General features: G+C 37.8%; 2 protein-coding genes, 2 long non-coding RNA genes and 2 other non-coding genes across 6 annotated transcripts; 3 read left to right on the forward strand and 3 right to left on the reverse strand.

The window, feature by feature from the left end:
- Positions 1-920: 920 nt before the first annotated feature.
- Positions 921-6,509, reverse strand: LOC111799197 (probable serine/threonine-protein kinase PBL3). The gene is made up of 6 exons (XM_023682638.1): positions 6,379-6,509; positions 5,227-5,567; positions 4,996-5,131; positions 3,456-3,592; positions 3,243-3,366; positions 921-1,582 (listed from the first exon to the last, which is right to left on the reverse strand). Exons 1-6 carry the CDS (start codon positions 6,440-6,442, stop codon positions 1,182-1,184), a joined length of 1,203 nt encoding a protein of 400 aa, XP_023538406.1. The 5' UTR covers positions 6,443-6,509; the 3' UTR covers positions 921-1,181.
- A 2,270-nt stretch (positions 6,510-8,779) lies between these two features.
- On the forward strand, positions 8,780-8,860 carry TRNAL-AAG. The gene has a single exon. It is a non-coding gene; the product is annotated as a tRNA-Leu (tRNA).
- A 1,645-nt stretch (positions 8,861-10,505) lies between these two features.
- On the forward strand, positions 10,506-10,586 carry TRNAL-AAG. Its single transcript has one exon. It is a non-coding gene; the product is annotated as a tRNA-Leu (tRNA).
- Positions 10,587-11,817: 1,231 nt separating this feature from the next.
- Positions 11,818-14,000, forward strand: LOC111798808 (pectate lyase-like). Its single transcript, XM_023682143.1, has 3 exons — positions 11,818-12,086; positions 12,562-13,213; positions 13,277-14,000. The coding sequence occupies exons 1-3, from the start codon at positions 11,818-11,820 to the stop codon at positions 13,748-13,750; spliced, it is 1,395 nt and encodes a 464-aa protein (XP_023537911.1). The 3' UTR covers positions 13,751-14,000.
- Positions 14,001-17,042: 3,042 nt separating this feature from the next.
- Positions 17,043-18,598, reverse strand: LOC111799199. Its single transcript, XR_002815786.1, has 3 exons — positions 18,542-18,598; positions 18,379-18,457; positions 17,043-17,172 (listed from the first exon to the last, which is right to left on the reverse strand). It is a non-coding gene; the product is annotated as an uncharacterized LOC111799199 (long non-coding RNA).
- Positions 18,599-18,607: 9 nt separating this feature from the next.
- LOC111799198 lies at positions 18,608-19,409 on the reverse strand. The gene is made up of 3 exons (XR_002815785.1): positions 19,221-19,409; positions 19,034-19,115; positions 18,608-18,818 (listed from the first exon to the last, which is right to left on the reverse strand). It is a non-coding gene; the product is annotated as an uncharacterized LOC111799198 (long non-coding RNA).
- Between the last annotated feature and the right edge of the window lie 7,909 nt (positions 19,410-27,318).

The following is a 27,318-nucleotide window of genomic DNA, read 5'->3' on the forward strand; positions in this document are numbered from 1 at the left end:
TTTTTTCTATTTTTAGTATTTGCTTAAAAAACCTTCAATTTTTTTTTTATAATTATAATAATAATAATAATAAATAAATTATACAATGTGATATTACAAGTAGTTTTTTAAAAACAAAATATTAGTAGAAACTTATAAATAAATATAATTAAAAAAAATCCTAATGAATTAATTGATATTGTTTTTTTAGTTTAACCACATTTATAATATAAAAAAATTCGAAAATTCAACTACTTGTTTGATCGTAGGTATTAATGAAATATTTAAATATTTAAAACATTTTGAAACAAATGAGCAAAAAAGTGGCTAATTTAGGCTAGTCGGGTAAGAACAAAAATGTGATATCATAATAAAAATTAGAAATTGCATCCTAACCAGTGGGGTCGATTCTAACACGGGTGGGTTCAATTCTAACATGTTACTATTAGAAACTGCATTCTAACTGGTGGTGGGGTCGATTCTAACACGGGTGGGTTCAATTCTAACATGTTACTATTAGAAACTGCATTCTAACTAGTGGGGTCGATTCTAACATGTTATTCTTACAGTTAGAAGCATGTTACTCTCACTATCTAACTGGTGGGGTCGATTCTAACATGTTATTTTTACGGTTAGAAGCTGCATTTGATTCTAACATGTTATTTTTACGGTTAGAAGCTGCATTCTAACTGAAGTGGTAGTGTCTCTATTACCGTCTTCTAATTACTCAAAAAAAAAAAATGCTTGAATAAGAGTCTAATTAAATAAATAAACAAAAAAAATGTTTGAATGAGAAGCTAATTAAGTAAAAAAATAATAATAAAAAAAATAAAATAAAACGTATTATTTTATTTTATATATAGGTAAAATATACTCATTCATATAATAAACTATACAAAATTATAAATAAAATAGTTAAAAATATTATTAAAAATTTAAAATAATTAACTACACGCCGTATAAATTCCAGCACATGAAGCACCTACCCTCCCCAAAAATAAGAGGCAGCTCGAAGGCTTGTCGTTTTCCGGAACTATTACACAACTCGAACTTCTATTTTTACCCAACTCAAACCTTAATATAAGGTGTAAGGAATCTATCAATATATATTTTTTTTTGTAGTAGCACTAATAATTTGACTAATAATTTGAGTGAATTCTACTGTATTCAAACCTTTGTGCTCACTATACTATACATTTTCATTATGATTGTCGTGGTGACTTCTGATGCGATATTAAAAGAGGTGCATCAATCTTTGGCTTCGAGTTTGTCAAAGCAAGAGTTGCACGTTGAACTGGTTGTGAGATTCTAGTTGTAGTTTTTAGGGATTCAAGCTCCTCTAATGCACCCAAAATATCTACCATTCGTGGTCGAGCTCTTGGTTCACTCCTAAGGCATTGTGTAGCCAAATTAGCGACTATGTAAGCTCCCTTTTGAGGATACCGCCCCTCAAGTTTGGTGTCCATAATTCGAAATAACCTTCTTTTATCACCCAAATATGGACTTGCCCAATTGACAAGATTGTCTTCAGCACGTCGACCAGATAACAATTCGAGTAACACAACCCCAAAACTATAAACATCACTTTTCGATGTCAATCGACCTGCCAATCAATGGATATTGCAGTTTACACAGTTAACTGCCAAGAATTTCTTTCAAGAAACATAAAGAATGTAACATAAATAAAAAAAATTCAATGATATCTTTGCATGGATAATGTAAAAGCTAGTAGCATTCGTGTGCACATTTTCTCACTAAGTTCATAGTTTCATCAATGTTTACATACTCTTTTTAGAATAGCAATGGAGACCATATAGATTCTTACTCTAAACAATCATAGTCAGAACTTTTACTGAACCCACTAAAAAAAATATAAACACCCTAGAATAGTCCAACTTTTCGTCCCATAGAACATAATTAAGAATTTTTGTGAATTGAACTGTTGGAGACCAGAAACAAGCTCGAAGAATTAACAAACAAGTAGCCACATGGATAATTTTTAAGTAATATTTGTAGGGGTCGATTAGGACAATGGACAAATTTATTAGAAAGCATGATGGTAAACCTAATTGATCAGTCATATATAGTTAAGCTAAAAACTTGTTGTTTTTTTGGTCGAGCACGATATTGTTTTAAAGTTTTCACTTGTATATTGTATACTTTTACTAGTGTTAACTTTATGAGGACTTTAGCATGCTTCGAATGCTTGTAAATCTGTTGATTGAGCATATTGGACACCGTTACATGTGTGCATTATGCATGACTGTGTGTTATAGGGACTAAATACCTTTGTATCCCCGAATATTATATTGGAAATATGCCATGTGCCCTAGAGAGTCTAAATGATTATAAGCATGAACATGAGAAAATATTCCACATTCTCTTAGTTCTAGGATCCACATTTGGTCCCACTGGTATTTATGGGTGACCAAGCAATCAAGGAGGGACCGTTGATGAGTAACCTCAAACTTTTCTAGCATGATTAGGGTTTACTTGATAGATAAAGGTTAATTGGCACCCACAGGAGATGGTGAAGTCATAGAGTATGCTATAGGGTGCACCTAGTAGACAATTCATATGGGTGCAGGTGGTCAGAGTACTAGAGTGCGAATAGTGCACAGATTACCTCATACAACACGAAACTTACCCATGAGTAGTAGCACTGAGTTAATAATAGACTTTGGGAAATGTAAACAAAAGGCTAAGTACAACCTAACCCTATATTATGGCTCGAGGGGCTTAGTTATACACCCTAGAGTAAGCGTGTTTAGGATTTTTGGTACATATAAGTCTTATAGGGCTAGTATCGAACATGACATTGGCTAATGCTAGAGTCAGGATACGAGCACCTATCTTGAGAGACTATCCTAAGGATTAAGTCCGACGAGCTTTACAAGTAGGTTGCTTACTAAGTATTTTTATACTCATTCATGTTTTTTTTTTTTTTTTTCTTTTTTCAGATGGAGTATAGACCACCATCGGCAGCAAGAGCGTGCGAAGCCATGCAGCTGTAGGGGCATCCCTTAGATCGAGTCATCTTCCTTCTTGTCATTATAATATTATTTTAATGTTGCTTCTCGAAATTTCAGTATTTTGAAAACCATTTTGATTCGAATCCGTGGATATTATTTTGTACTTTTGGAACTAAGTTTCAAATTCTTGGGGTCTCTTGCGTTATAAAATGGAAAAAGAGAGAAAATCAACTTATGTAAATGAAAGAGAGAAAATCACCAACAATATGAAATATAGGGTATGTTACGAACCTGTAGCAACATATTCAGGTGCAGCATAGCCTCGAGTCCCCATAACTTGAGTAGTTACATGAGTTCTATCTCCAGTGGGACCAGCCCTCGCCAAACCAAAATCAGAAAGCTTAGCATTGAATTCCTGCAGTAACAATGCTCAAAATTACCATTAACAATTCCTACAACAAGATCATGTATCATTTGTGTTCTTAACAAGAAGAGCTGCCTTACTGCATCAAGTAGGATGTTGGATGCCTTGAAATCGCGATAAATGACGGGCGCTTCGGCTTCGTGAAGAAAAGAAAGACCTCTGGCGGCAGCTATGGCCACTTTGATCCTTACTGCCCAAGAAAGAGGTTGGGAACACGCTGGCACAACAGAACTTAGCAGGTAAGTTTGTTAAATTTCAGAAACAAAAATAAAGTGTGAATCTCCCAAGATGTTCGTATCAAAATCCAAAATCATGTGAAAGCACTTATCTTTATAGTAAAGAGGATAACATGCAATCAGAGTGAGAGCATTTTTCCCAATATAAACTTGTAAAGAGGGTAACATGCAGCGTCATCAAGATGCGAAGACCATTTAGATCTTTTTGAGTACTCTTAGTCATATGAAAAGTAGTACAATTCCAACTTCAGAAAAAGTATATATGAGATCTACCTTGGTTGGGGAGTAGAACGAAGCATTCTTTATAAGGGTATGAAAACCTCTCCCTAGCAGACGTGCTTTAAAAACCTTGAGGGGAAGCCCAAAGAGGACAATATCTGCTAGCGATGGACTTGGGCCGTTACAGATTAGAGCCAGACCATCGGGCCCCGAAGGTAGGTGGATTGGGGGGTCCCGTATCGATTAGAGAAGGAAATAAGTGTCAGCAAGGACGCTAGGCTCCAAACGGGGTAGATTGTGAGATCCCACATCGATGGGGAGGAGCACGAAACATTCTTTATAACATTTTTTATAAGGGTGTGTAAACCTCTCCCTAGCGGAAGCCCAAAAAGGAAAGCTCATAGAGGATAATATCTGCTAGCGGTGGACTTTGGCCGTTACCGTATATAAGGAACACTCTAAGGAACACTGATTCTCGAGTCTCAATATCTAAGAGGACCATCATTAATCATGATGGAATGAGAAGTAAAACTATAGTTCACTTACCTCTTTGGATTCCTCAATATTCAAGTAAAGCAGGCAACTGATTATTCTTTTTTTAATACCCATGAGTATACGGGTCATCTTGCGCGCATCTCAACTAATCTCAAAAACCAACCACCTAACCCTGCTACATTTTATTTCCAAGATAACTCATAAGATATTAAATTCAAGAAAAATGGTCAATATAGCTTGAACTCATTCCCTCTAACCTTTTACTAATCATATTGCCCGACCACTAGGCCAATCCAAATGGCTAACACAAGCAAGGGATAAGATTCTGTTGATTCATTAATAATCCTTGCGATCTCTCCTAAAGATCATAATATAAATTCTTTTCAATATGCTTCATAGTAACCATAAGTTTTAGAAATTAACATGCAAGAAAAAGAAACTGCAAAAAGATGAACATTCATCAGCGTACATACACAAACTGTTAACTACCTTTACAATGTGGCAAGTTGGCAACTGATAATTATAGCATTTGAGAGAGAGAAGCAAACATATTTCAACGAAGAATATTCAAGAAACTGAATCCATAGAATTGTATTAAATCAAGCAGAGTCAACCATATGAAGCATCCACAGGATAGAAGTAAGGTAAATGCTATTTCCCAGGAACTTACTTCTGAAGAGATGATTCTCCAAACTCCCTCTCGGCATAAACTCGTACACCAATAACCGATTCTCACCTTCCAAGCAATACCCAATTAGCTTAACTAGATTCGGGTGATGAAATTTTCCCAAATAATTAACTTCTGTCTGAAATTCGTATGCAGTTAGTAGCAGACACGAACATACAACCTAAAAGGAACATACGAAAGAGAGAGAGAGAAAATATCAAGTAAGCTACATACCAACCACTCCTTGTGGCCTTGGGGAGCTTCAAGCTTAAGCTTCTTGACAGCGACAACAATTCCCAATCCTGGCCTTGTAGCGGCCCATGTGTTTTCATCAATCCATCCTTTGAAAACACAACCAAATCCCCCTTCACCTAACAGACTGTCGGGTCGAAAATTTCTAGTTGCATTCTTGAGTTCATTGAAAGAGAAAGACTTCAAATTGGAAGATGACAATATTTCACCTTCTGTTCTTGATGTGATAAGACTCGATATGTTTCGGTTCCTATCTTCCAATGAGCTAGGAAGATTGGAAGGAACTAATGGATGACATCTCTTGCTTGAACTTTGGGAGATTTCTAATCCATCAAGAAGAACAAACAGACGAAATCATTGGTTATTGCAAATTTAAATGCATTAACAGAACATCCTATCAAAAGATAACAAAGTTTCTAAAATATCTCAAAAACTTTCGCGTCGCATCGCTTGGGACCCTATACTTAAAAAAGTTACATATAAATCTCTAATCGTTTAATTATATGTCTAATACGTCTTGTAGTTAATTAGGGTCATTTAATGCTTTCATTTTAGAATAATGTAACCATCTAATAGGGGCAGAGCCATAAATTCTAGAGGGAGGGGCAGAATTTGACCTTCAAACTTTTTAGATACATAATCTTTCCATTTTAAAAATTTAGCGCCCTTTGTTCTTTGCTCCACCCTTGCAGCTAATTGTAGGGGGGGATATCAGTGTTTGGATGCATAATTGTTGAACTAAGTAAACTAATATAGAGATTTGCTAAACAAAAACAAACGTTTAATGGCCTAGAAACGGTTTAAAGTGCAAGAACACTTGCTGGCCTGTTTGTTTTCACAAAGATTTTGAAATATTTGAAATGATTTCTCTTGTTTATCATCTCTTGAAACAAGGATTTCAAATCCTGTTTCTACTCCTAAATCTTTTTCTTCCCAATCAGAAAAATGAATCTGAAACTTGGAACCAATTTTTGAAGTACGAACGAACTACGAAGCTATACAATATCATCAAACCAAAAACTCTATTTCAAATTTGGCAAGAACAAAGCAAAAAGAACAAGAAGAAATAGCAGAATCCACCAAAAAATCCAGCGGAAACTCAGAAACCATCAGGCAAAACTCGAAAACTCTTACCGGAAGTCGCTTGGGAGCTGTGGGAAGTTTCAACTTTAGCAGAAGAATCTAAGCAGTTACCCATTGGCAGTGATTGTGAAATTCAAATGGAAGGTGAAGCTTGCAGAAGCCTCAAGGAAGGGGAAAGGTTCACNTTTTTTTTTTTTAATCTAAAATTTGTATTTATTCATTTCATATTGGAGTTTGTTCAAATTGTTGGGGCGTGTTTGGCGTTGGGATTATGAACGGCGACGATTTCAATTTCTTTTTCTTAATTTAATCATAAGAATTCAGTTTATAATTATTTTATAAAAATATAATAATAAAAATATTTTAATAATAGTCCGTAGATATTGTCTGTTTTAAACTATCATAAAATACGTCTATTAGAGAGAAGTTTTCACACCCTTGTAAAAAAAAAATGTTTCCCCTCAATGATAAAATTTCTCTGTCTGAGAATAAAATGGGAATATTTTTAGAATCTCATATAAATAAATAATATTTAATTATTGAAATTTATGAATTATTTCAATGACCTATCTATTTTGATTTAGCGTGATAAAAATGATGACTAGTGGGAAAGAAGAAATTTGGTCAACGTCAAAAGCCACCTAAAAAGCGAGTGGGCTGCCTTTTATTGATTTGTCAACGTCAAACAATCCTTCAATACGACTACTAATTCTTCTTTTCCTTTTCCTCCAACAACACATGAAAACGGGACTCCAACTCTTCTGCTCACCCATTAACTCGTCTGTTCGATAATGATTTTGTTTATGCTTTACAATCACTCTCTAATATCACATTTTGTTCCTTACAACGATTGTTCATATAGAACTTCGTTGAAACAATTTTAGAGAATCTTACCGTTTGTTGAAATCATGAACACTTCTCGTTGACAAGACCTATTTTACAACTTTGTGATGGCTACACGAGCAACTTTGATGAATGGGATCAAGTTTTGAAAAGCTCTAGAACGTGTTCTCTAATGGTTAATTTTTCTATTAAGTTTGAGCCCATAACTTGAAAGCTTTGACCGTGAAATTCTTCCTCTAAACTAGAAGTCGTGACCGGAGCAACTTTGAGGATTGGTCCTAGCCTTTTATGAATGATAGGTCTACAATATTGGTGAAGAAACCATAGCGACCAACTTTAAAATTATCTAATAATTTTTTTTAATAATTTTTTAAGATTAACCAATTTATTAAATATAAAATTGATTTTATTATTATTATTATTTTTTTTTTTTTAATTTTAAGTTTTTGATTTTGTTTTTGTGTTAAACTTGTAAAATTTAAAAATGTCAAATAAACAAAATTTGAACAATAAAATTATAGTTTAACATTTTTTTTTATATTCTATTAAAATATAGAGTTGATTTTCTTAATTATTTATTTTTCTCATATCTTTATATTAGATAAACTATTTCTAAGTTCATTTAACACAGTGACAATTAGAAATTAGAAATTTTAATTATTAAGATATTCTAATTTTTAGTTGAAAATTGTCGTCAGTGGAAACTTTCAAAAATATCTGTTCTTATTATTTCACATTTTAATGAAATGTGTTCTGAAAAATGATTTTGAACAATAAATGTTGAGATGGCCGAGTTGGTCTAAGGTGCCAGATTAAGGTTCTGGTCCGAAAGGGTGGGCGTGGGTTCAAATTCCACTCTCAACATTTGATTTTTAACATTTTCTAAAAATCCATATGGTTATTATAAAAATATAATAATGTTAAATTTTCCTAAATCCATATGGTTATTATAAAAATATAATAATGTTAAATTTTCCTTTAAAAAAAAAAAAAAACATTTTAAAAGCTGATATACCACACAATTCTAACCTTTAAAGAAATACTAGATACTAGAAGACCTTTAAAGAAATACTAGATACTAGAAGGTTTTATAAAATTGTAACATCGTAACATAATCGTAACATAGTTCAATTAAATACATAGAAGGATAGATAATGAAATTAAAAAATAATAAAAATATAATTAAATACAATACTTCTACATCAAGAAAAAAAAAATAATAAAAATATAAAATACTTAGTTTAAGAAATCATATCTAATAAAAATAAAAAGTAATATAAAAATATTTTAGTTATCTTGAAAATAACTTTAAGAGGGTCTTAAATTATCATAAAAATATAAATTATGATATAACAATACGTCAACAAACAGATATTAAATACATTATAATTTAATAATATTTGTCACAGTTTTAGAATAAAATGGTCAAATTTATTTAAATTAATTTTACCAATCTAATAATGTTAGAACTAATTTCCTTAATTATTTATTTTTCTCGTATCTTTATATTAGCTAAACTATTTCCAGAAACTTAAAAATATATATTTTTTATATATATATTATTTTACATTTTATAACATTATTTTATAAATGAAGCTGAATTCCAAATGTTGAGATGGCCGAGTTGGTCTAAGGCGCCAGATTAAGGTTCTGGTCCGAAAGGGCGTGGGTTCAAATCCCACTCTCAACATTTATTCTATAACGGTTTTTTTCATGTTTTTTTTCCGCGTGTTCTTTCCTCGTTGTAGAGTTGACGAGACGAGCAAGTCAAACATCGAATTTTCTATTTTAAATTAAAGAAAAAAAATCAATATTGTTATTTTCAAAATATAATAATCTTATATTTTCATTTATGAGTTAATTTTAGAAAGTTATTTATTTTTTATGCTTAAATTGAACGAATATTGATGGCTCGTTATTAAGTAATATTTTTATATATTTTAAATATTTTATTTATTTTCTTTCACTTGTTTACTTTTCATTAATAATTAATTAAATTTAAAAAAAAATCACATCATTTGAAAAAATAACTATATATAATGACTCATTTATTTTTCCTTTTTTAGGAAATATGTAACTCATACCATTAAATTATTCATTAAAAACTCAATTTAGATAATTATTTTAGTTGGCTATAATTTTGTCTTTCACCTTACCATAATTATTAGACTTTTAAAATCTAACACCCGTGTTGAATCTAGTAAGGATCATACATGAACGGTAGTTAGAGTTGGTGGCTCTCTTAAGGTTCCCTCGTTTGGGATCCCTAGGGAAGAGGACCAAGTGGGCTCTTGCGAACAGCTTGATACAATATCTCCCTTCAACCCGTTGAGCGAAATGCGGCAAAAGGAAGGAAAATCCATGGACCGACCCAATCGTCTCCACCCTATAGGAACTACGAGATCACTCCAAGGACGCCTTCGGTATCCAGGGGTTGCAGACCGACCATAGAACCGTGTTGAATAAGTGGAATGCAATTTCAACGTATTATAAGCACCATACATCACATAATACAACGAAAGAGTAGTCTGAGTTGAGGTGTTTGGATTATAGGTTTAGACATGAACAAGTTGAGAAGAAAAAGTAAATATTTGTGAACCACTAAAATTAAAAAAAACATGAAAGACTAAAATTAGTGAAGTAAACAAAAAAGGAGGTATTTATGAGAAGCAGTTGGTAACGGTTTTCCCATCTTAGACCTTAAAAATCGACTGAGTTTGCAGGGAACCCACACCACACCACAATCCACAAGCCCTGTGCGGAACCATTTGCGTTTCGCTTAATAAAAAGCTTGCTCATCCACCTCTTCTGGCTTACCTTCACCAGCCCTTCTAATCCCTAACAAAAGTTAAACCCCAAAACTAAAAATTTAAACAAAAATAACAAAAAAAAGNTAATAAAAATATAATTAAATACAATACTTCTACATCAAGAAAAAAAAAATAATAAAAATATAAAATACTTAGTTTAAGAAATCATATCTAATAAAAATAAAAAGTAATATAAAAATATTTTAGTTATCTTGAAAATAACTTTAAGAGGGTCTTAAATTATCATAAAAATATAAATTATGATATAACAATACGTCAACAAACAGATATTAAATACATTATAATTTAATAATATTTGTCACAGTTTTAGAATAAAATGGTCAAATTTATTTAAATTAATTTTACCAATCTAATAATGTTAGAACTAATTTCCTTAATTATTTATTTTTCTCGTATCTTTATATTAGCTAAACTATTTCCAGAAACTTAAAAATATATATTTTTTATATATATATTATTTTACATTTTATAACATTATTTTATAAATGAAGCTGAATTCCAAATGTTGAGATGGCCGAGTTGGTCTAAGGCGCCAGATTAAGGTTCTGGTCCGAAAGGGCGTGGGTTCAAATCCCACTCTCAACATTTATTCTATAACGGTTTTTTTCATGTTTTTTTTCCGCGTGTTCTTTCCTCGTTGTAGAGTTGACGAGACGAGCAAGTCAAACATCGAATTTTCTATTTTAAATTAAAGAAAAAAAATCAATATTGTTATTTTCAAAATATAATAATCTTATATTTTCATTTATGAGTTAATTTTAGAAAGTTATTTATTTTTTATGCTTAAATTGAACGAATATTGATGGCTCGTTATTAAGTAATATTTTTATATATTTTAAATATTTTATTTATTTTCTTTCACTTGTTTACTTTTCATTAATAATTAATTAAATTTAAAAAAAAATCACATCATTTGAAAAAATAACTATATATAATGACTCATTTATTTTTCCTTTTTTAGGAAATATGTAACTCATACCATTAAATTATTCATTAAAAACTCAATTTAGATAATTATTTTAGTTGGCTATAATTTTGTCTTTCACCTTACCATAATTATTAGACTTTTAAAATCTAACACCCGTGTTGAATCTAGTAAGGATCATACATGAACGGTAGTTAGAGTTGGTGGCTCTCTTAAGGTTCCCTCGTTTGGGATCCCTAGGGAAGAGGACCAAGTGGGCTCTTGCGAACAGCTTGATACAATATCTCCCTTCAACCCGTTGAGCGAAATGCGGCAAAAGGAAGGAAAATCCATGGACCGACCCAATCGTCTCCACCCTATAGGAACTACGAGATCACTCCAAGGACGCCTTCGGTATCCAGGGGTTGCAGACCGACCATAGAACCGTGTTGAATAAGTGGAATGCAATTTCAACGTATTATAAGCACCATACATCACATAATACAACGAAAGAGTAGTCTGAGTTGAGGTGTTTGGATTATAGGTTTAGACATGAACAAGTTGAGAAGAAAAAGTAAATATTTGTGAACCACTAAAATTAAAAAAAACATGAAAGACTAAAATTAGTGAAGTAAACAAAAAAGGAGGTATTTATGAGAAGCAGTTGGTAACGGTTTTCCCATCTTAGACCTTAAAAATCGACTGAGTTTGCAGGGAACCCACACCACACCACAATCCACAAGCCCTGTGCGGAACCATTTGCGTTTCGCTTAATAAAAAGCTTGCTCATCCACCTCTTCTGGCTTACCTTCACCAGCCCTTCTAATCCCTAACAAAAGTTAAACCCCAAAACTAAAAATTTAAACAAAAATAACAAAAAAAAGAAGAAAAAAAAAAGGAAAAAAACACACAATGATCCCTTTTAGAGCCTTGTTTCTTTGTTCCTTGTTGTTTGTCGTCGTATGTGCCGATTCCGATGCCAATGCCGATCTTGAAGTCGATAAGACACCTGATGTTGAAGTTGATAAGATAAACGTTACTGATACCGATAAAGGAATTGATCTCGAAAAGGCTGATGAATACTGGCAAAAACGTGCTGCTGAAGCTCATAAGGCTGCTCAAAAGGCCTTCAATCCTGACCCCGATTCCGTTGCTGATAACTTTAACACAGCCGTTGGCCAGTGAGTTTTAGATTTTTATCCTGTTTTTGATACCATGTTAAACTAAATTATGCTCACTAATTTCGGTTTTTATCTTGTTTTGATACCACGTTAAATTAAATTAGGCTCACCAATTTCGATTCTCATCCAGTTTTGAATCAATGGATTCTCATCAAGTTTTGAATCAATGGATTCTCATCATGTTTTGAATCAATGGATTCTCATCATGTTTTGAATCAATTTATCATGTTTTGAATCAATTTATCATGTTTTGGTTAAATTAAATTATGCTCACCAATTTCGATTTCCATCCTGTTTTGGACCCGCTCACCCATTTCGATTCCCATCATGTTTTGAACACCGCTCACCCATTTGCGATTCCCATCCGGTTTTGAACCCGCTCACCAATTTCAATTTCCATCCTATTTCGATACCATGTTAAATTAAATTACCAATTTCGATTTCCATCCTATTTTGATACCATGTTAAATTAAAGGGAGATAGTGAACAGCAACAATTCAAGGAGGAGCTTGAGGAGATACAGTGGTCCATGCTTGGCGACCAACCCCATTGACCGATGCTGGAGGTGCGACCCAAATTGGGACAAGAATCGAAGAAAGCTAGCCGAATGTCCATTAGGGTTCGGCCACCAAACCATCGGCGGCAAGAGAGGACCCATTTACGTGGTGACAGACGCCTCCGATGAAAACCTAGTCGACCCCAAGCCTGGAACCCTACGCCACGCGGTTGTCCAAAACGGCCCAAGATGGATCATATTCGGGCGCAGCATGATCATCAGGCTATCCCAAGAGCTCATAATCTCAAGCAACAAGACCATCGACGCCCGCGGCTTCAATGTCCACATAGCCTTCGGCGCAGGGCTCACTATTCAATTCGTGCATAATATCATCATCCATGGCCTTCATATCCATGACATTATTTCCAAGTCCGGTGGAATGATTAGAGATGCATTTGATCATTATGGGTTCCGAACACAAAGCGATGGCGATGGTATTTCAATCTTTGGGAGCTCTCATGTTTGGATCGATCATGTTTCAATGTACAATTGTCAAGACGGGTTAATTGATGCCATTATGGCTTCCACTGCCATTACAATCTCCAATAGTCATTTCACTCACCATAACGAGGTATCAATTTGATTACATTTTCAACACAAACCCATTTCAAATCTAATTGTTTTACCCGTGTAGGTTATGTTATTCGGAGCTAGTGATAGCTATAAGGAAGATTCTATAATGCAAATAACCCTTGCATTCAACCATTTTGGGAGGGGATTGGTGCAAAGAATGCCAAGGTGTAGATTTGGGTTCTTCCATGTGGTTAATAATGACTATACTCATTGGCTTATGTATGCCATTGGGGGCAGCCAGCACCCCACCATTGTTAGCCAAGGGAACCGTTTCATTGCCCCTCCGAATCCGAGCGCGAAACAGATAACGAAGAGAGAGTATGCCGATGAGTCCGAATGGAAGAATTGGTCATGGCGGTCGGAGGGAGATTTGATGATCAACGGGGCGTACTTTGTTCCGGCCGGGGATCAAACCAAGGGGAAGAAGGGCGAATTCTCAAGATATGATATGATTAAATTCAAGCCAGGAGCCTACGTGAAAAGGCTTACACGCTTCGCTGGAACACTTGAGTGTCAAGTAGGCAAGCCATGCTAAGCTGATTTACACCATTTTTGGTCACTCCTTGATCTCTTGGTGGCTTTTTTTTTTTTTTTTTTTTTTTTTGGATTTTAGTTTTTTTATTTTTATTTTTTATGAAGTGTGTTTGAATAACTCAGCCGCTAGTTTTTTAGGAAGAAGGAAGACAAAATGAATTGTCAAATCCTTTCTTATGTTTTGTTCTTTTCTATCTTCTTCTTCTACCAAATGTAATAAATGAAAATGTGTTGGTTGTGGTTTGTTAAAATCTCATTTAGTGTTCTATTTTATATTATGGGAATGTATAATTTGTACTTGGTAAGATATCACTATGAAGATTAATTTAGTTAAGAGAACTTTGAAATGTTCTCATTAAATGTTCTAATATATTAAATGTAAAAGTAAAAGTAAAAAATCAAGTTACGAGATTGACCTCGCTATTCCAAATGAATCAAAACAATTTCCTTTTATAGTTACTCCAAACACCTTCACCGATCTAAAAAAACCGGAAGGACAAGGGAATCCGAGACCCTTTGTGATTTCGTTAGGAACACATGTGGCAATGATCAGGAGTGGAAGCACAAAGTTGTCAGAGGAGATGTGGCAATGATAAGGAGTGGAAGCACAAAGTTGTCAGAGGAGATGTGGCAATGATAAGGAGTGGAAGGGAGGGGAGTGTAACGCTCCAGTACCCGTTACTCACAAATAGTAACTATGCAACATGGTCGGAAGCGTAAGGACAGACTCTTGCAGCCATCTTCCAAGCAACCTCAGAGTCCCAAAGGATGTCCTTCTTGTATTGGCAAAGGACTCAGCAAAGTCAGTACGGGAGATGCTGCAAACAATGCAACATGGTCGGAAGTGTAAGGACAGACTCTTGCAGCCATCTTCCAAGCAGCCTCAAGAGTCCCAAAAGATGTCCTTCTCATATTGGCAAAGGACTCAGCAAAGTCAGCCTCAGAGTCCCAAAGGATGTCCTTCTCATATTGGCAAAGGACTCAGCAAAGTCAGCCTCAGAGTCCCAAAGGATGTCCTCAGAGTCCCAAAGGATGTCCTTCTCATATTGGCAAAGGACTCAGCAAAGTCAGTACGGGAGATGCTGCAAACAATGCAGGTGGGTGTGGAACGCGTCAAGGAAGCAAAGTGTAGACCTTGAAGAGCGAGTTCGAGGTTATTGCATGAAGGACGGAGAGTCAATAGATGACTTTGCTATGAAGTTGACGAGTGGTATCCGTTCATTAGGCGACTTGGTGGAAGAGATCTCCGTTGTCAAGAAGTTGTTCCCCCAAGATTCATGCAGATTATTACCTCTATCGAACAGTTCAACGACCTCAAGAACATATCGGCTGAGAAGGTTGTTGGTCGTTTTGTCCATGAGGAGAGACTTCGTGGCTACAAAGACAAAGAGGAGAAGAAATACCTCTTACTCACACATGAGGAGTGGCTCGCACGACGAAAAATAAAGATGCAAATGACTTTTCTTTTCCAAGTACGAGCGGACGTGAAAACAATAACAAAGAAAACAGAGGTCGTGGACGTCGCCGCGAACATGGTGACAGAGGAGGTCGTGACAATATTTCACAAACCATGAAAATGGCAACCCTCGTAAGGATCAAGTATTACTCTTGTGGAAAATATGGGCATAATGCGACAGAGTGCTGCAACAAGAAGCGAGATGAAGAGGCAAACCTCACACTCACGCAAGATCAAGAGCCTGCACTCATGTTGGTTGAGAAGATGCCCAACCTGTTGATGCTCAACGAAGCAAAGGTCATGGCGAACCTTCTCACAAAAGGAGAAGACCGAGTGGAGACCAACATGTGGTACCTTGACAATGGAGTAAGCAACCACATGACTGGAGATCGAACAAAGTTCAAGGAGCTTGATGAGAAGCTTATTGGAAACGTGAAGTTGGCGATGGATCAATTGTACCGATCCAAGGTAAATGATCAATCTTGTTCTAGTGCAAGAAAGGTGACCAACATTTAGTGACGAAGGTATATGTTAGTGAAAGAATGAGTGATTGAATGGTTGATCAAAAGATGGTATTATTAAGAGCAAGAAAGCTATATATATATATATACAAATAATAGGAAAAGAAAGTTTTAAAAAGTCCATAAATCTGCACAAAATCTAGTAATAAACCAGTAAACAAACCTAATTCAACCCCTAACCATAAGGAGACTTATTCAAAAACACCTAACTATAAGGAGACTTATTAAAAAACANTTTTTTTTTTTTTTTTTTTTTTTTTTTTGGATTTTAGTTTTTTTATTTTTATTTTTTATGAAGTGTGTTTGAATAACTCAGCCGCTAGTTTTTTAGGAAGAAGGAAGACAAAATGAATTGTCAAATCCTTTCTTATGTTTTGTTCTTTTCTATCTTCTTCTTCTACCAAATGTAATAAATGAAAATGTGTTGGTTGTNGGAGACTTATTAAAAAACATTAACACAAAAATACTAAATGATAGCAATCTAAAACACGTTATCTTTCACACTCCTCCTTGTTGAGATGCTGCAAACTCGAGGTTTTTTCCTGAAATCTTCAAACTTGCTAACTGGTAGAGGTTTGGTAAGGACATCTGCAATTTGATCTTCAGATTTGCAGTAACAAAGAGTCACATTCACCACTCTTCTGAACTATAGAACAAAGAATAACTTAATGTTGAAATGCTTAGTTTTTCCATGAAAAACTTGACTATTGGAGATTGCAATAGCAGCTTGGTTATCAACTAGTATCTCAGTGCTTTGTTTTTGCTCCAAGTTTAGATCCACGAGAATTTTTCTTAACTAGAGAGCTTGATTAACTGCAACTGTTACAACTATAAATTCTACCTCAGAAGTGGATTGAGCTACAATTTCTTACTTTCTTGAGCACCAAGAGAACATGTCTGATTTGAGGCAAAAACAGTAACCAGATGTACTCTTCATGTCATCGATTGAGCCACCCAATCACTATTAGAGAAACCAATTAGCTTCATTTCCTTGTGCTTTAAGAACTTCACTCCATAATTCCAGGTCCCCTTGATGTATCTCTGATAACTCTCTTTACAGCTTTCATGTGAGTCTCTGTCACGACCCGATTTTCGAGGCTTCGAAGAATCGAAATCGTGACTAAAAGGACGAAATCGAAAACAAACAAAAATAAAATAAAAGAAAAGAAAAGCAAAGTAAAAGGATAAAAATACCATTCAATTAAAACAAAAGAGAAAGAAGATTTGTTTCGAAAATATTATAAAGGAAATTGCAAATGTAAAAATGAAATACAAAATTAAAATCAAATATTTCAAATGGAAAATACAATTAGGAAGAAAAATACAAAAGACTCTAATATGAAAACAGACAAAGGATTCTAAAAGACCGACAAGGGACTGACGCTCCGGAACGACACCCCTCTGTGACCGCACAGCTCTCGAACACCTCCCCATATCGACTGGTACCTAAAAAAAAAAGGGGAGAAAGGGCTGAGTATAAAAATATACTCAGTAAGCAGCCTACTTGTAGGCTCTTTTCGCATCCTTATCTTGGTAGGTAACCATGGTCTTTCTCGGGTTTCTAAGGAGAGTGATCTAAGCTGCAACTCTCTTTTCTGTATCATAAAAGGCTTGCCCATCTTATGCACTGAAATGATCAGTGTCTTGAGGTGAGGCGCGACCTCATAAGAAAATATGAGGGGATCGTATGGCTGGATCTGAATACGTGACTCTCTCTCTGAACATCATCCGTGGAGGTTAACTGACGACCCTCACACGGGACCATACATCCACAAAACGGGGTGCGACCCCCTATGTGCCGGTCAGCTACTAAGTCAACCTAAGTGGCTCCACGTCCCCCGCTCAGGGACGGGTTTCTACGGCCCAGGAGTCCGGTTCAGAAGACCCCTTAGCTATCACCACTAGGTCTGGGCACCTGTCACACTTCCCTATCCGGATCTGCAAAGCTCAACGATCACCGTACCGGAGCTCTGTCTCGACGGTATGGTATCGGAGGAGAGAGGGAAGTGGAGGTTCTGATGACACTATCTTCACTGCTCAACTCTAGCGGGCTACCTACAGTTACCGTGGTGACCTATTATTCTTTCTAGGGTGGAACTTGGTGCCTTAGACTTAGATTCGTGTTTCTCTAGGATTCTCGTGCCTGGTGTCACAAACCTATCGGGTTTGGAATTCTGGGTTCTGGTTCCGCCGGTAATCATTTCGCGGGTCTAATTGCACGGTATTCTAGAGGTCCCCCAATCTAGGGTCTCGTCTAGCCTACTTAGCCATAAGCATCCTAATCTAAGCTCATAATTTCTTCCTATTCATCAAGAAAGATAATACAAGCAATCATCATACAATAGAGTTTACACGCAGCAGTTCATGCAAAATTATCAAACATGCTCAACGGGAAGATAACGTCCATCTTTACCCAGAGCGCAGATTTCACAAGTTTCCCAACCTTCTCATGCATACATACATTATCAGAGTTCTAATCAAAACAGATTTTTAATACACATCTTGTATCTAGCATTCCATAATCATCTCATATTCGTAGTTTCTATAATAATACGCTAAGACCGGCTAGCTAATTTCATAGGTGGTAGCATGCATGCTTGTTCCTAGCGGTTCCTACAAATACTGCTCGTGGAAATCCAAATGACTACTTACTTGGTTGACGCGTGCCTTCCCAAGCTCGAATTATTTGCCGGAAAAGGTTCCAAAAATTCTGGAATTTCCTTAATAGGTCCTAATTCACATAAAAATAGGATCAGAGTTGAAATCGGTGCGAAAAACAAGCAAACGGAGGTCGAACGGAGGGAAAAAGATCAACCACGTGCCTACACGCGCCTGCACGCGCCCCGGAGGGTGTTTTACGCGTGGCTTCCCGTGCAGTCGTGGGCCAGCAGCCGGTTCGGTTCGGTGTTCCCGGGTCGCATGCGGAGCGCCGGATCGGACTCGGGTTGACCCGAATCCGCGCCCTGACGCGTGTCGACTAGCCAGTGGGGCACGCCTCCCCAACCCGCGGTCGCCACGTGTCACTCGTCGGTCCTGCCGCGCTCCTCCATATGCCGGCCGACGCGTGGCGGCAAGGCCTCCTCAATCTCCTCCTGCGTTTTTTCAAATTTTTCCAGAAACGTGAGTTTTTGGCGTTTTCGATCTATTTTCTTCCGATTTTCTTATCTTTCAATCCGTAATTCATATCAACAAAGTTCCTACACGCAAATTGTAGATCTCATATTCTACTTCTATAATATATTTTTCATTTATTTTTTTCTTGAACACAGGATGAGTTAAGGCCGTCCAAATATACAGAAAAACTCACATTTTCTATTTTCGATCGCTCTACCCGAAGTCAGACTAAACTCTTATTTTTGTCCGATTCTCGTCCAAGAACTTCAAGAAACCTGTGAGAATCTTATTTTAGTCACATACCTCAAAAACTCCATATCTAACGCTCAAGAAACTCCTCAGATCTAGATAAAATCGAAACAAGAAGTTCGGAACCTTACTTTGTCCGTACTCGGATTTTCTTGCCGGAATGAGTGGATTCCACCACCCGAACTCCTTTTCCAGCACTAAGAGAAGTATTGCTTCGAAGTTTCTTGCCTTGGATTCGATCTCCCATGGCGATTTGTCATCTCTGTTCTTCCTCTCTCCTAAACCCTAACTTCTCTCCTTTCTCCATTCTCTCTCTCTTTTTCTTTTCTTTTCTCTCTCTTTCTTCTTGGAGCCCAAACAACTAGACCCCTTCGATAAGAGTAGGGGCAAAATGACCATTTTGCCCCTATGTTGTTATTTTTATTTTATTTATTTATTCATCTAAAAATTCGGGTATTACAATTCTCCCCACCTTAGGAACTTTGGTCCTTGAAAGTTTGTCTTCCCCGGAAGGGTTCGGGGTAAGACCTCCTCGTGTCATCCTCACAATCCTAGGTGGCTTCGTTGTCCTTATGGTTTTCCCATAAGACCTTGGCTAATGGAATCTCCCTTTTCGTAGTTTCCTTACATCACGTGTCATTATCCCTATGGATTTTTAATCATACGTTAGATTCTCCCGAAGAGAAAGTGTCTCGTGATCAATTATGTGAGTGGGATTTGGAGTGTACTTTCTCATCAATGATACATGGAGTACGTTGTGCACTGCGGCGAGCGTGGGTGGTAATGCTAGTCTGTACGCCACGGGACCAACCCTTTCTAGGATTTAAAGGGACCCACGAACCTCGGGCTCAACATGCCCTTCTTCCCAAACCTTAGCACTCCTCTCATTCGGCTACTTTCGGGAAGACGTGATCACCCACCGCAAACTCGAGATCTTTCCTACGAGAGTCTGCATAACTCCTTTGCTGACTTTGTGGAAAGAGTATCCTCTGTCTAATTTTTTGTACTGCTGCGTTAGTAGTCTGTACCAACTCCAGCCCCAACAACTGTTTCTTGCCTACCTCCACCCAGAATATAGGAGTTCTACACCTCCGTCCATATAGAGCTTCGAATGGTGTCATCTGAATAGCCTGATAACTATTGTTGTAGGCAAATTCCATAAGGGCCAGGTGTTCATTTCAGCAACCTACAAAGTCCATAACACACGCCCTCAACATATCTTCTAGGGTCTAATTAAGTCTTTCGGTTTGTCTATCTATCTGAGGATGGAATGCAGTACTGAACTTGAGTTTTGTTTCCAACACCTTTTGTAACCCTTTCCAGGAGTCAAAAGTAAACTTAGCATCCTTATCAGACACAATGGACACTGGTACGCCGTGCAAACGTACTACTTCCTTGACGTGCAACTCGGCCCATTAGTCCACTCGATAAGTGGCTTTATCTGGATTAGAGTGGGCTGCTTTGGTTAATTTGTCTTCAATGGCCCAGATGACGTTGAAGTCTCATCGAGCCTTCGGTAGGCCCGAGATGAAATCATACTTATTTTCTCTCATTTCCACGCTGGAATATTCAGCGGTTGCAACAACCCTACTGGTCATTGTCTCGGGACCCTTACATGCTGACAGGTCAAACACCGACTCACATACTCCAACTACGTCCTTCTTCATTCCTAGCCACCAATACCTACACTTTAAATCATGATACGTTTAGTACTACTAGGGTGAAATGTGTAGGACGTGTTGTGTGCCTCAGTCATCATTTCCTGTAGAATCTTCTCATCTCGAGGTACGCACAATCGATCCTACCACATCAATCCCTCTTCAAAGGAACTGAGTATCCCTCTGGTCTCTCAGTTTCCTGTTGACCCCAGATATTACTGCAGTGCGTATCAGCTCTCTGAGCTTCGATGATACGTTTCTTGAGGGTGGATTGAATTGAAAGTTACGCAAGTTGAGCTGTGACGCCTCTAACCAAGACCTCTATTCTAGCCCTTTATATCACGTCCTGTAGATACCTCAGTCTCGTGACCAGGGCGGATGTGTGGGCTGTCTTATTACTCAAGGCTACCACTACATTGGCTTTTCTTAGATGGTAGGCTTTTCTTAGGTGGTAAAGTATTTCAATATCATAGTCCTTAACTAGTTCTAACCACCTCCGCTATCTCATGTTCAACGCTTTTTGTGTGAACATATGCTAAGGCTCTTGTGGTCAGCATACACCTGAACTCTCTTGCATACAGGTGGTGACGCCAGGTTCTCAATGCATACACCACGGTTGCTATCTCCAAACCGTGGGTGGGGTAGTCGCGCTCATACTCTTTCATTTGTCTAGAGGCGTAGGCTATCACTTTGCCCTTTTGCATGAGTACACACCCTAACCCTTTTTCCTAAGGCGTCACTGTAAACCACAAGTCCACCTGACCCATCAAGCACTAAAAATACAAGTGCAGTGGCCAACCTCGTTCTCAATTTCAGAAAACTTTGTTCACACTCTAGTGTCCAAACATAGAGTTTCCCTTCTTGGTCAACTGTGTCACACTGCTGAGGTCTTAGGAAATCTTGTTCAAACCTTTTATAAAAGCCTGCTAGACCTAGAGCACTCCTTACTTCAGTGACAGTGGTTGGTCTAGACCATTTCAAAATTACTTCAATCTTAGCGGGGTCCACCGTTATCCCCTGCTTGGATACTAAGTGGCCAAGAAAGGCCACCTCCTACAGCCAGGATTCGCACTTCGTGAATTTAGCATACAACTGGTGGGCTCTCAATAGAGTTAAAACATTCCTCAAGTGTTCCTCATACTATACCTCAGACTTAAAACACACCAGAATGTCATCAACGAACAAATCACGAAGATGTCTAGGAATTCCTTAAACGTTCTGTTCGTCAGTTCCATAAAACTGCAGAAACGTTAAATTAAACCAAAAGACATGACTATGAACTCATAATGTCCATAGCGGCTTCTAAAGGCTGTTTTAAGTATGTCTTCCCATTTGGTTCTCATCTGGCGATATCCCGACCTTGTCGAGGCGGTCTTTACTACTTCTCCAAAATGGCCTAGTAATTTCATCTCATTTAGCCAACTTTTTGCTCAGCGAGACGCCCTGTAACGTGACTCGCTTAAGTACTAATACCCATCTGGGCTAAGTACGGGTTCTTTTGGAAGTAAAGATCCTTACATAAGTTCTCTACGTTCACCTAGGTTAACCCCTGTCGTATCTTTTATGACTGAGCTAGACACATTTTCTCATAGTGATATCTCATCACTGGCTCTTTTTCGAGCACGTGAACCTTTCAAGTTCTTGTACAGGATCCTAGGGAACTCTCTGAAAACTCTGGTTTGGTAGCTAGCCTCCCTCGAACTTCGAGGGTGCTACGTCTAAATAAGGCACATGGCTTTTATTTAACAGTGTGTTGAGAAGAGACAAATCATTGTGGAGTTCGTATGCACTAGAGAACAACGTGTGGATATTCTAACCAAGGCCCTAGCAAGGGTTAAGTTTGTAGAGATGCGGAAATTGCTGGGAGTGAAAAATATCAAACAAAGTCAAGCTTACGGAGGAGAATGTGAGTTAATAAGCTTGACTTAGCAAAACAAGTTAATAACCTAGAGCAATTTTTAGAAAATTTAAGAGCTTGAGGAGAAAGTTTAGGAGATCGGTTGTGCTTTCTCTACTATAAATACTCATGAGATGTATGTTATTTTCACAACAAAGAGAATTGAAAAACCTAAGTGCATAAGCTTCCTCTCTTCAAAAGCTCTCTCCCCTCAATTTGTTTTCCTGCTTCAGTTCTTTGTTTCAACATATTTCAATTGTGAGCAATTTTCAACACTGCGCTCAACACATGTGACCCGTGCAACGCATCTGTGACCCAAAGTGCTTGGCCTAAGATCATGCAACGGCTCAGATCAAACCCCTAAGCCTATCTACACCGAAGACCCAACCAAGCCCAATACGTTCGGCCTAAACCCGAAGTTTGCGCCTCGACCCGGAATGCCACCTGAACACGCGTCTCCTTTCCCACAATGACACGTGTCGCACATGCGAACACCCACTCCTTTGGCTTCGTCGGCTCAACGCGGCTTGTCTCAGTGCGACATGACTTCTCTGCTCAAAACTCGACTATCCGGCTTGGATTGATGCTTTTGGTACCAATTCCCATAGTTTTTACCCTCCTAGAGATTAATTTGACCTTAATTGAGGTAATTGAGGTCAGTTTAGCATCCTATTTCCAAGTTCAAATTGATTTAGGATAGAAATGTGTGTTATTAACGTAAACAAGATGGACGTTCGAATAGGAAACAACTCCCAGCAATATGTAGAGAAACTTCTAGGAAACGGAATCTAAATGTACTCAAGTGTAGGGAGAGCACTGATTAAGGTCAACCAAGTAAGTGTCCTTACTATCAATATGGCTAGAAATGATGTTGTGTATTGACACGTGTAGGGCACGTGTCATATATTTGATCTATGAGAAGTTTAGGGAAAATATGACTAGATATGCATATGGAATGATATGACTACGAAGTGTTTATGAAATGGTATGACTATGATATGAAATGGGAACGATGTATATTTTTGTATATGTGATATATGATATGAGAATGATATGATATACATTATGGTATGATATGTTTGATGAATTGATATATTTATGATGTGAAAGTGATGAAGCCGTACTTGAGATATGTTATGCGACGGTTATTATATGATATGATATGATATGTGCATGATAAGAATTGTTATGTCTGGAAGCATGGAAACGTTATGATATGACATATATGTATGTAATATGAATGATATGATATGATTGACATGCAAAAATGACGAACTAGCACGAAATACAACCCTGGCATACACACAAAATATATGATAAATGATATGATAAACGATATGAGAAATGATATGACAAAATGATATGATATGAAAGAAGACGCTAGCGAATTTGTATTAAATGATCATGAAAATAGAAAAATGTTGAGACCTCATGCATTATTGTGTGCTCATGCATCGGGGAATATCCCTTCTCCTTCACGATAATACGGACGCGTATGCTACTAGGCTGGGAAACGATCATTATGTTTATCATAATGTTGTCGTGACGGTTGCTATTCCTAACGGGTGTCCAACATTAACAGTTACCAAAGAATGCTCGCCCGACTAGAAAGGAGCCCAGGAGGTGTGCGAACCGAATGGTGGGTGCATACTCGCAGGTGTGGACCGTGTGTAGGAAAATTAAGTACACATCCAATTGCCCGTTAAGATAACCGTTGTAGGAAAATAGACTAATATGATAGGTCTCATTCATGATTGTATGTTCTTGGAATTCCTTGGGGATTTTTGATTGGTGTACTACTTCTATTTTAGGTAAAGGCAAAACATCCATGTATGGTTGACGACAACATCGCAACTCGAGACCATGACACATCGCAACGGGCCAATCGAGTGCTCGTACTGTGGGAAGAGAGGTCACCTGAGCAAGAATTGCTCGAGCAAGCTGAGGAACAAGGAGACGACCGAGAAGGCCCATGTGGCTCAATTCGAGANTGCTCGTACTGTGGGAAGAGAGGTCACCTGAGCAAGAATTGCTCGAGCAAGCTGAGGAACAAGGAGACGACCGAGAAGGCCCATGTGGCTCAATTCGAGAAGGACGAGCCGACCCTTTTCATGGTGACTGCATCAGTCCTACCTGACGTTCCTAATCCCGAGGAATAGCTCTCCAAATCCACAGAGGTAATCGACGACGGCAAAACTGCTCCGGTGAGCGTCGAACCTGAGGAAGAGCTCCCCAAATCCACAGAGGTAATCGACGATGGCATAACTGCTCCGGTGAGCGTCGAACCCGAGGAAGAGCTCCAATTGTGCATAACAAAGGCACCGGCTGGGGAGCCAATTCAACTGAAGGAGGAGCGAGTGTTCGCTCAAATCGGTGAAAGAGGCGAGCAGCAAAAGCACCGGCGATGGGTCCTCGACACGGGGGCAACAAACTATATGACCGGGGCCAAGTCTGTGTTCTCTGAGCTTGACTCGGGGATTCGCGGGACGGTGAAATTCGACGACGGCTCCATCGTCGAGATCAAAGGGCACGACACCATCCAGTTCGTCGGAAAGGGAGGCAAGCATCACAAGCTGACCGACGTCTACTTCATCTCGAGGCTCAAGGCTAATATTGTGAGCCTGGGTCAACTTGATAAGGTCAGCGCCACATTTCCATCAAGCGCGGGCTACTTAGGATCTGCGATGATCGACGACGGTTGCTCATGCAAGTTCGGTGCACGGCTTTACATCCTAGAGTTGGAGATAGAGCAACCAGTCAACCTCTCGGCCAGGTACCGGAGGATGGAAGACCTATTAGGAAGAGGTGAACCACCTGGACTCGCGGCGCGCCAACTCGAAGAAGAGGTGGCCGAACAAGACGTGGAGTCTGGAGGACATGCCGCCAGGGACACCGAGTCATAGAGCTCAAATCGGAGTTCAAACAAAATAAGGTAGATATACAACAGGTTTTAGGAGGAGATTGTTAAATAAAACCTGAGTTTTTCCTTATTTAGATTCACACGATTTCATTAGTTGATTGAATACCTCCGTTTGACCATTTGACAAACACGTCGAATTGATTACCAAAGTTTTAGACGGCAATTTTGTAAGAAGTGGCACAAATTTAGTTGACCACTCTTCAGCCATTTTTAGGATAAGTTATATTTAAATAGGAAATCTGTTCAGAAGATTTTACAACCCGATTGTAAGCAAGTTAAAAATTTCAGCAATTCTCTCTTTTGTTATTTTAAGCGTTTTATTTTCTTCCAACAACTTCCCGTCAACGATTTCCTCTCACCGAAAAAAAAAAGGATTTCCCTGGCCCATTATCGAAAAACAACAATATGAAGTCTTTTCGCTTTAGGATCGTACAAATGATAAGCTTTTGAACCTGCTTCATATCCCACGAAAATCATTGGCACACTTCGGTCTTGTAATTTGGTTAAATTTGGTGTTGTATTTCTTGCATACACCAGGCTTCCGAACACTCTAAAATGCTCTACATTAGGCTTTCTTCCTCTCCATTTCTCATAAGGAGTTGCTTCAATTACACTCTTCGTTGGGGATCTATTAAGAATGTAGACAGCTGTCTTCACCGCTTCTGCCTAGAAATACATCGACAAATTTTTGCACTTCAACATGCTTTGCACCATTGCAATAACAGTTTGGTTTCGTCATTCAACCACACCATTTTGTTGCGGAGAATAGGGTGCTGTTAGATATCTTTTAATCCCACTGCTCTCACAATATTCTTTGAACTCAATACTTGTAAATTCTCCACCTCTATCGGTTCTAAGCGCTTGCAATTTCTTTCCGGATTTAGTTTCAATTTTATTCTTTACACGTTTGAATCCCAATAATGCATCAGATTTATTTTTAAGCAATTCAATCCACATATATCTACTAAAATCATCTACCAAGAGCAAAAAGAATTTATTACCTCCATGAGTTGTTGGAGTAATTGGACCACACAAATCGCCATGCACCAATTGTAGAACACTAACGGCTCGAAAATTCGCTTGTTGTGGGAATGGTGTTCTTCGTTATTTAGTGATTACACAACTATCACAAATTTGTTTGATCCTTTCAACATGCGGAATTCCTTTCACCATTTGTTTCGTAGATAGGTTCTTAAAGCCTCAAAATTCAAATGTCCATATCTAGCATGCCACAACCAAGAATCTTTAGCCAACTTACCAAGTAGACATGTTGGTTGAGTTGTTTTTAGGCTAATTGTATATAGCCTATTTCTTGACCGCTTCACTTTTGCCAAGAACTCTTTTGCCTTTGTGAAAATAACAAGTAAACCATGTTTGATCTCAACTTTACAGCCCTGTTCATCTAATTGTCCTAAACTTATAATGTTACTTTTAAGTTTAGAAATGAAATATACATCGGAAAGAATACAGTGATCTCCATTTTCACATTGCACCTTCACATCTCCACGTTCTTTTATCTCTACAAGTGATCCATCTCCGAACTTCACCGTGCCGGTCACTAACTCGTTCAATTCCGAGAACCAACTTCGACAACCAGTCATGTGATTGCTGACTCCCGTATCTAGGAACCAAATGTTGTTTTTCTTCCCAATTTCTTCCGGGAAAACCTTCTCTTCATAAAGAGCCATTTCCGTCAACTCTGGTGAACCGAGAGTTCGAACTTCACAAACTTGTGCCGTAAATAAGGCTTGCTC

The sequence above is a fragment of the Cucurbita pepo genome, chromosome LG07, assembly GCF_002806865.2.
Source record: "Cucurbita pepo subsp. pepo cultivar mu-cu-16 chromosome LG07, ASM280686v2, whole genome shotgun sequence".
In the NCBI taxonomy this organism is placed as follows: Eukaryota; Viridiplantae; Streptophyta; class Magnoliopsida; order Cucurbitales; family Cucurbitaceae; genus Cucurbita; species Cucurbita pepo.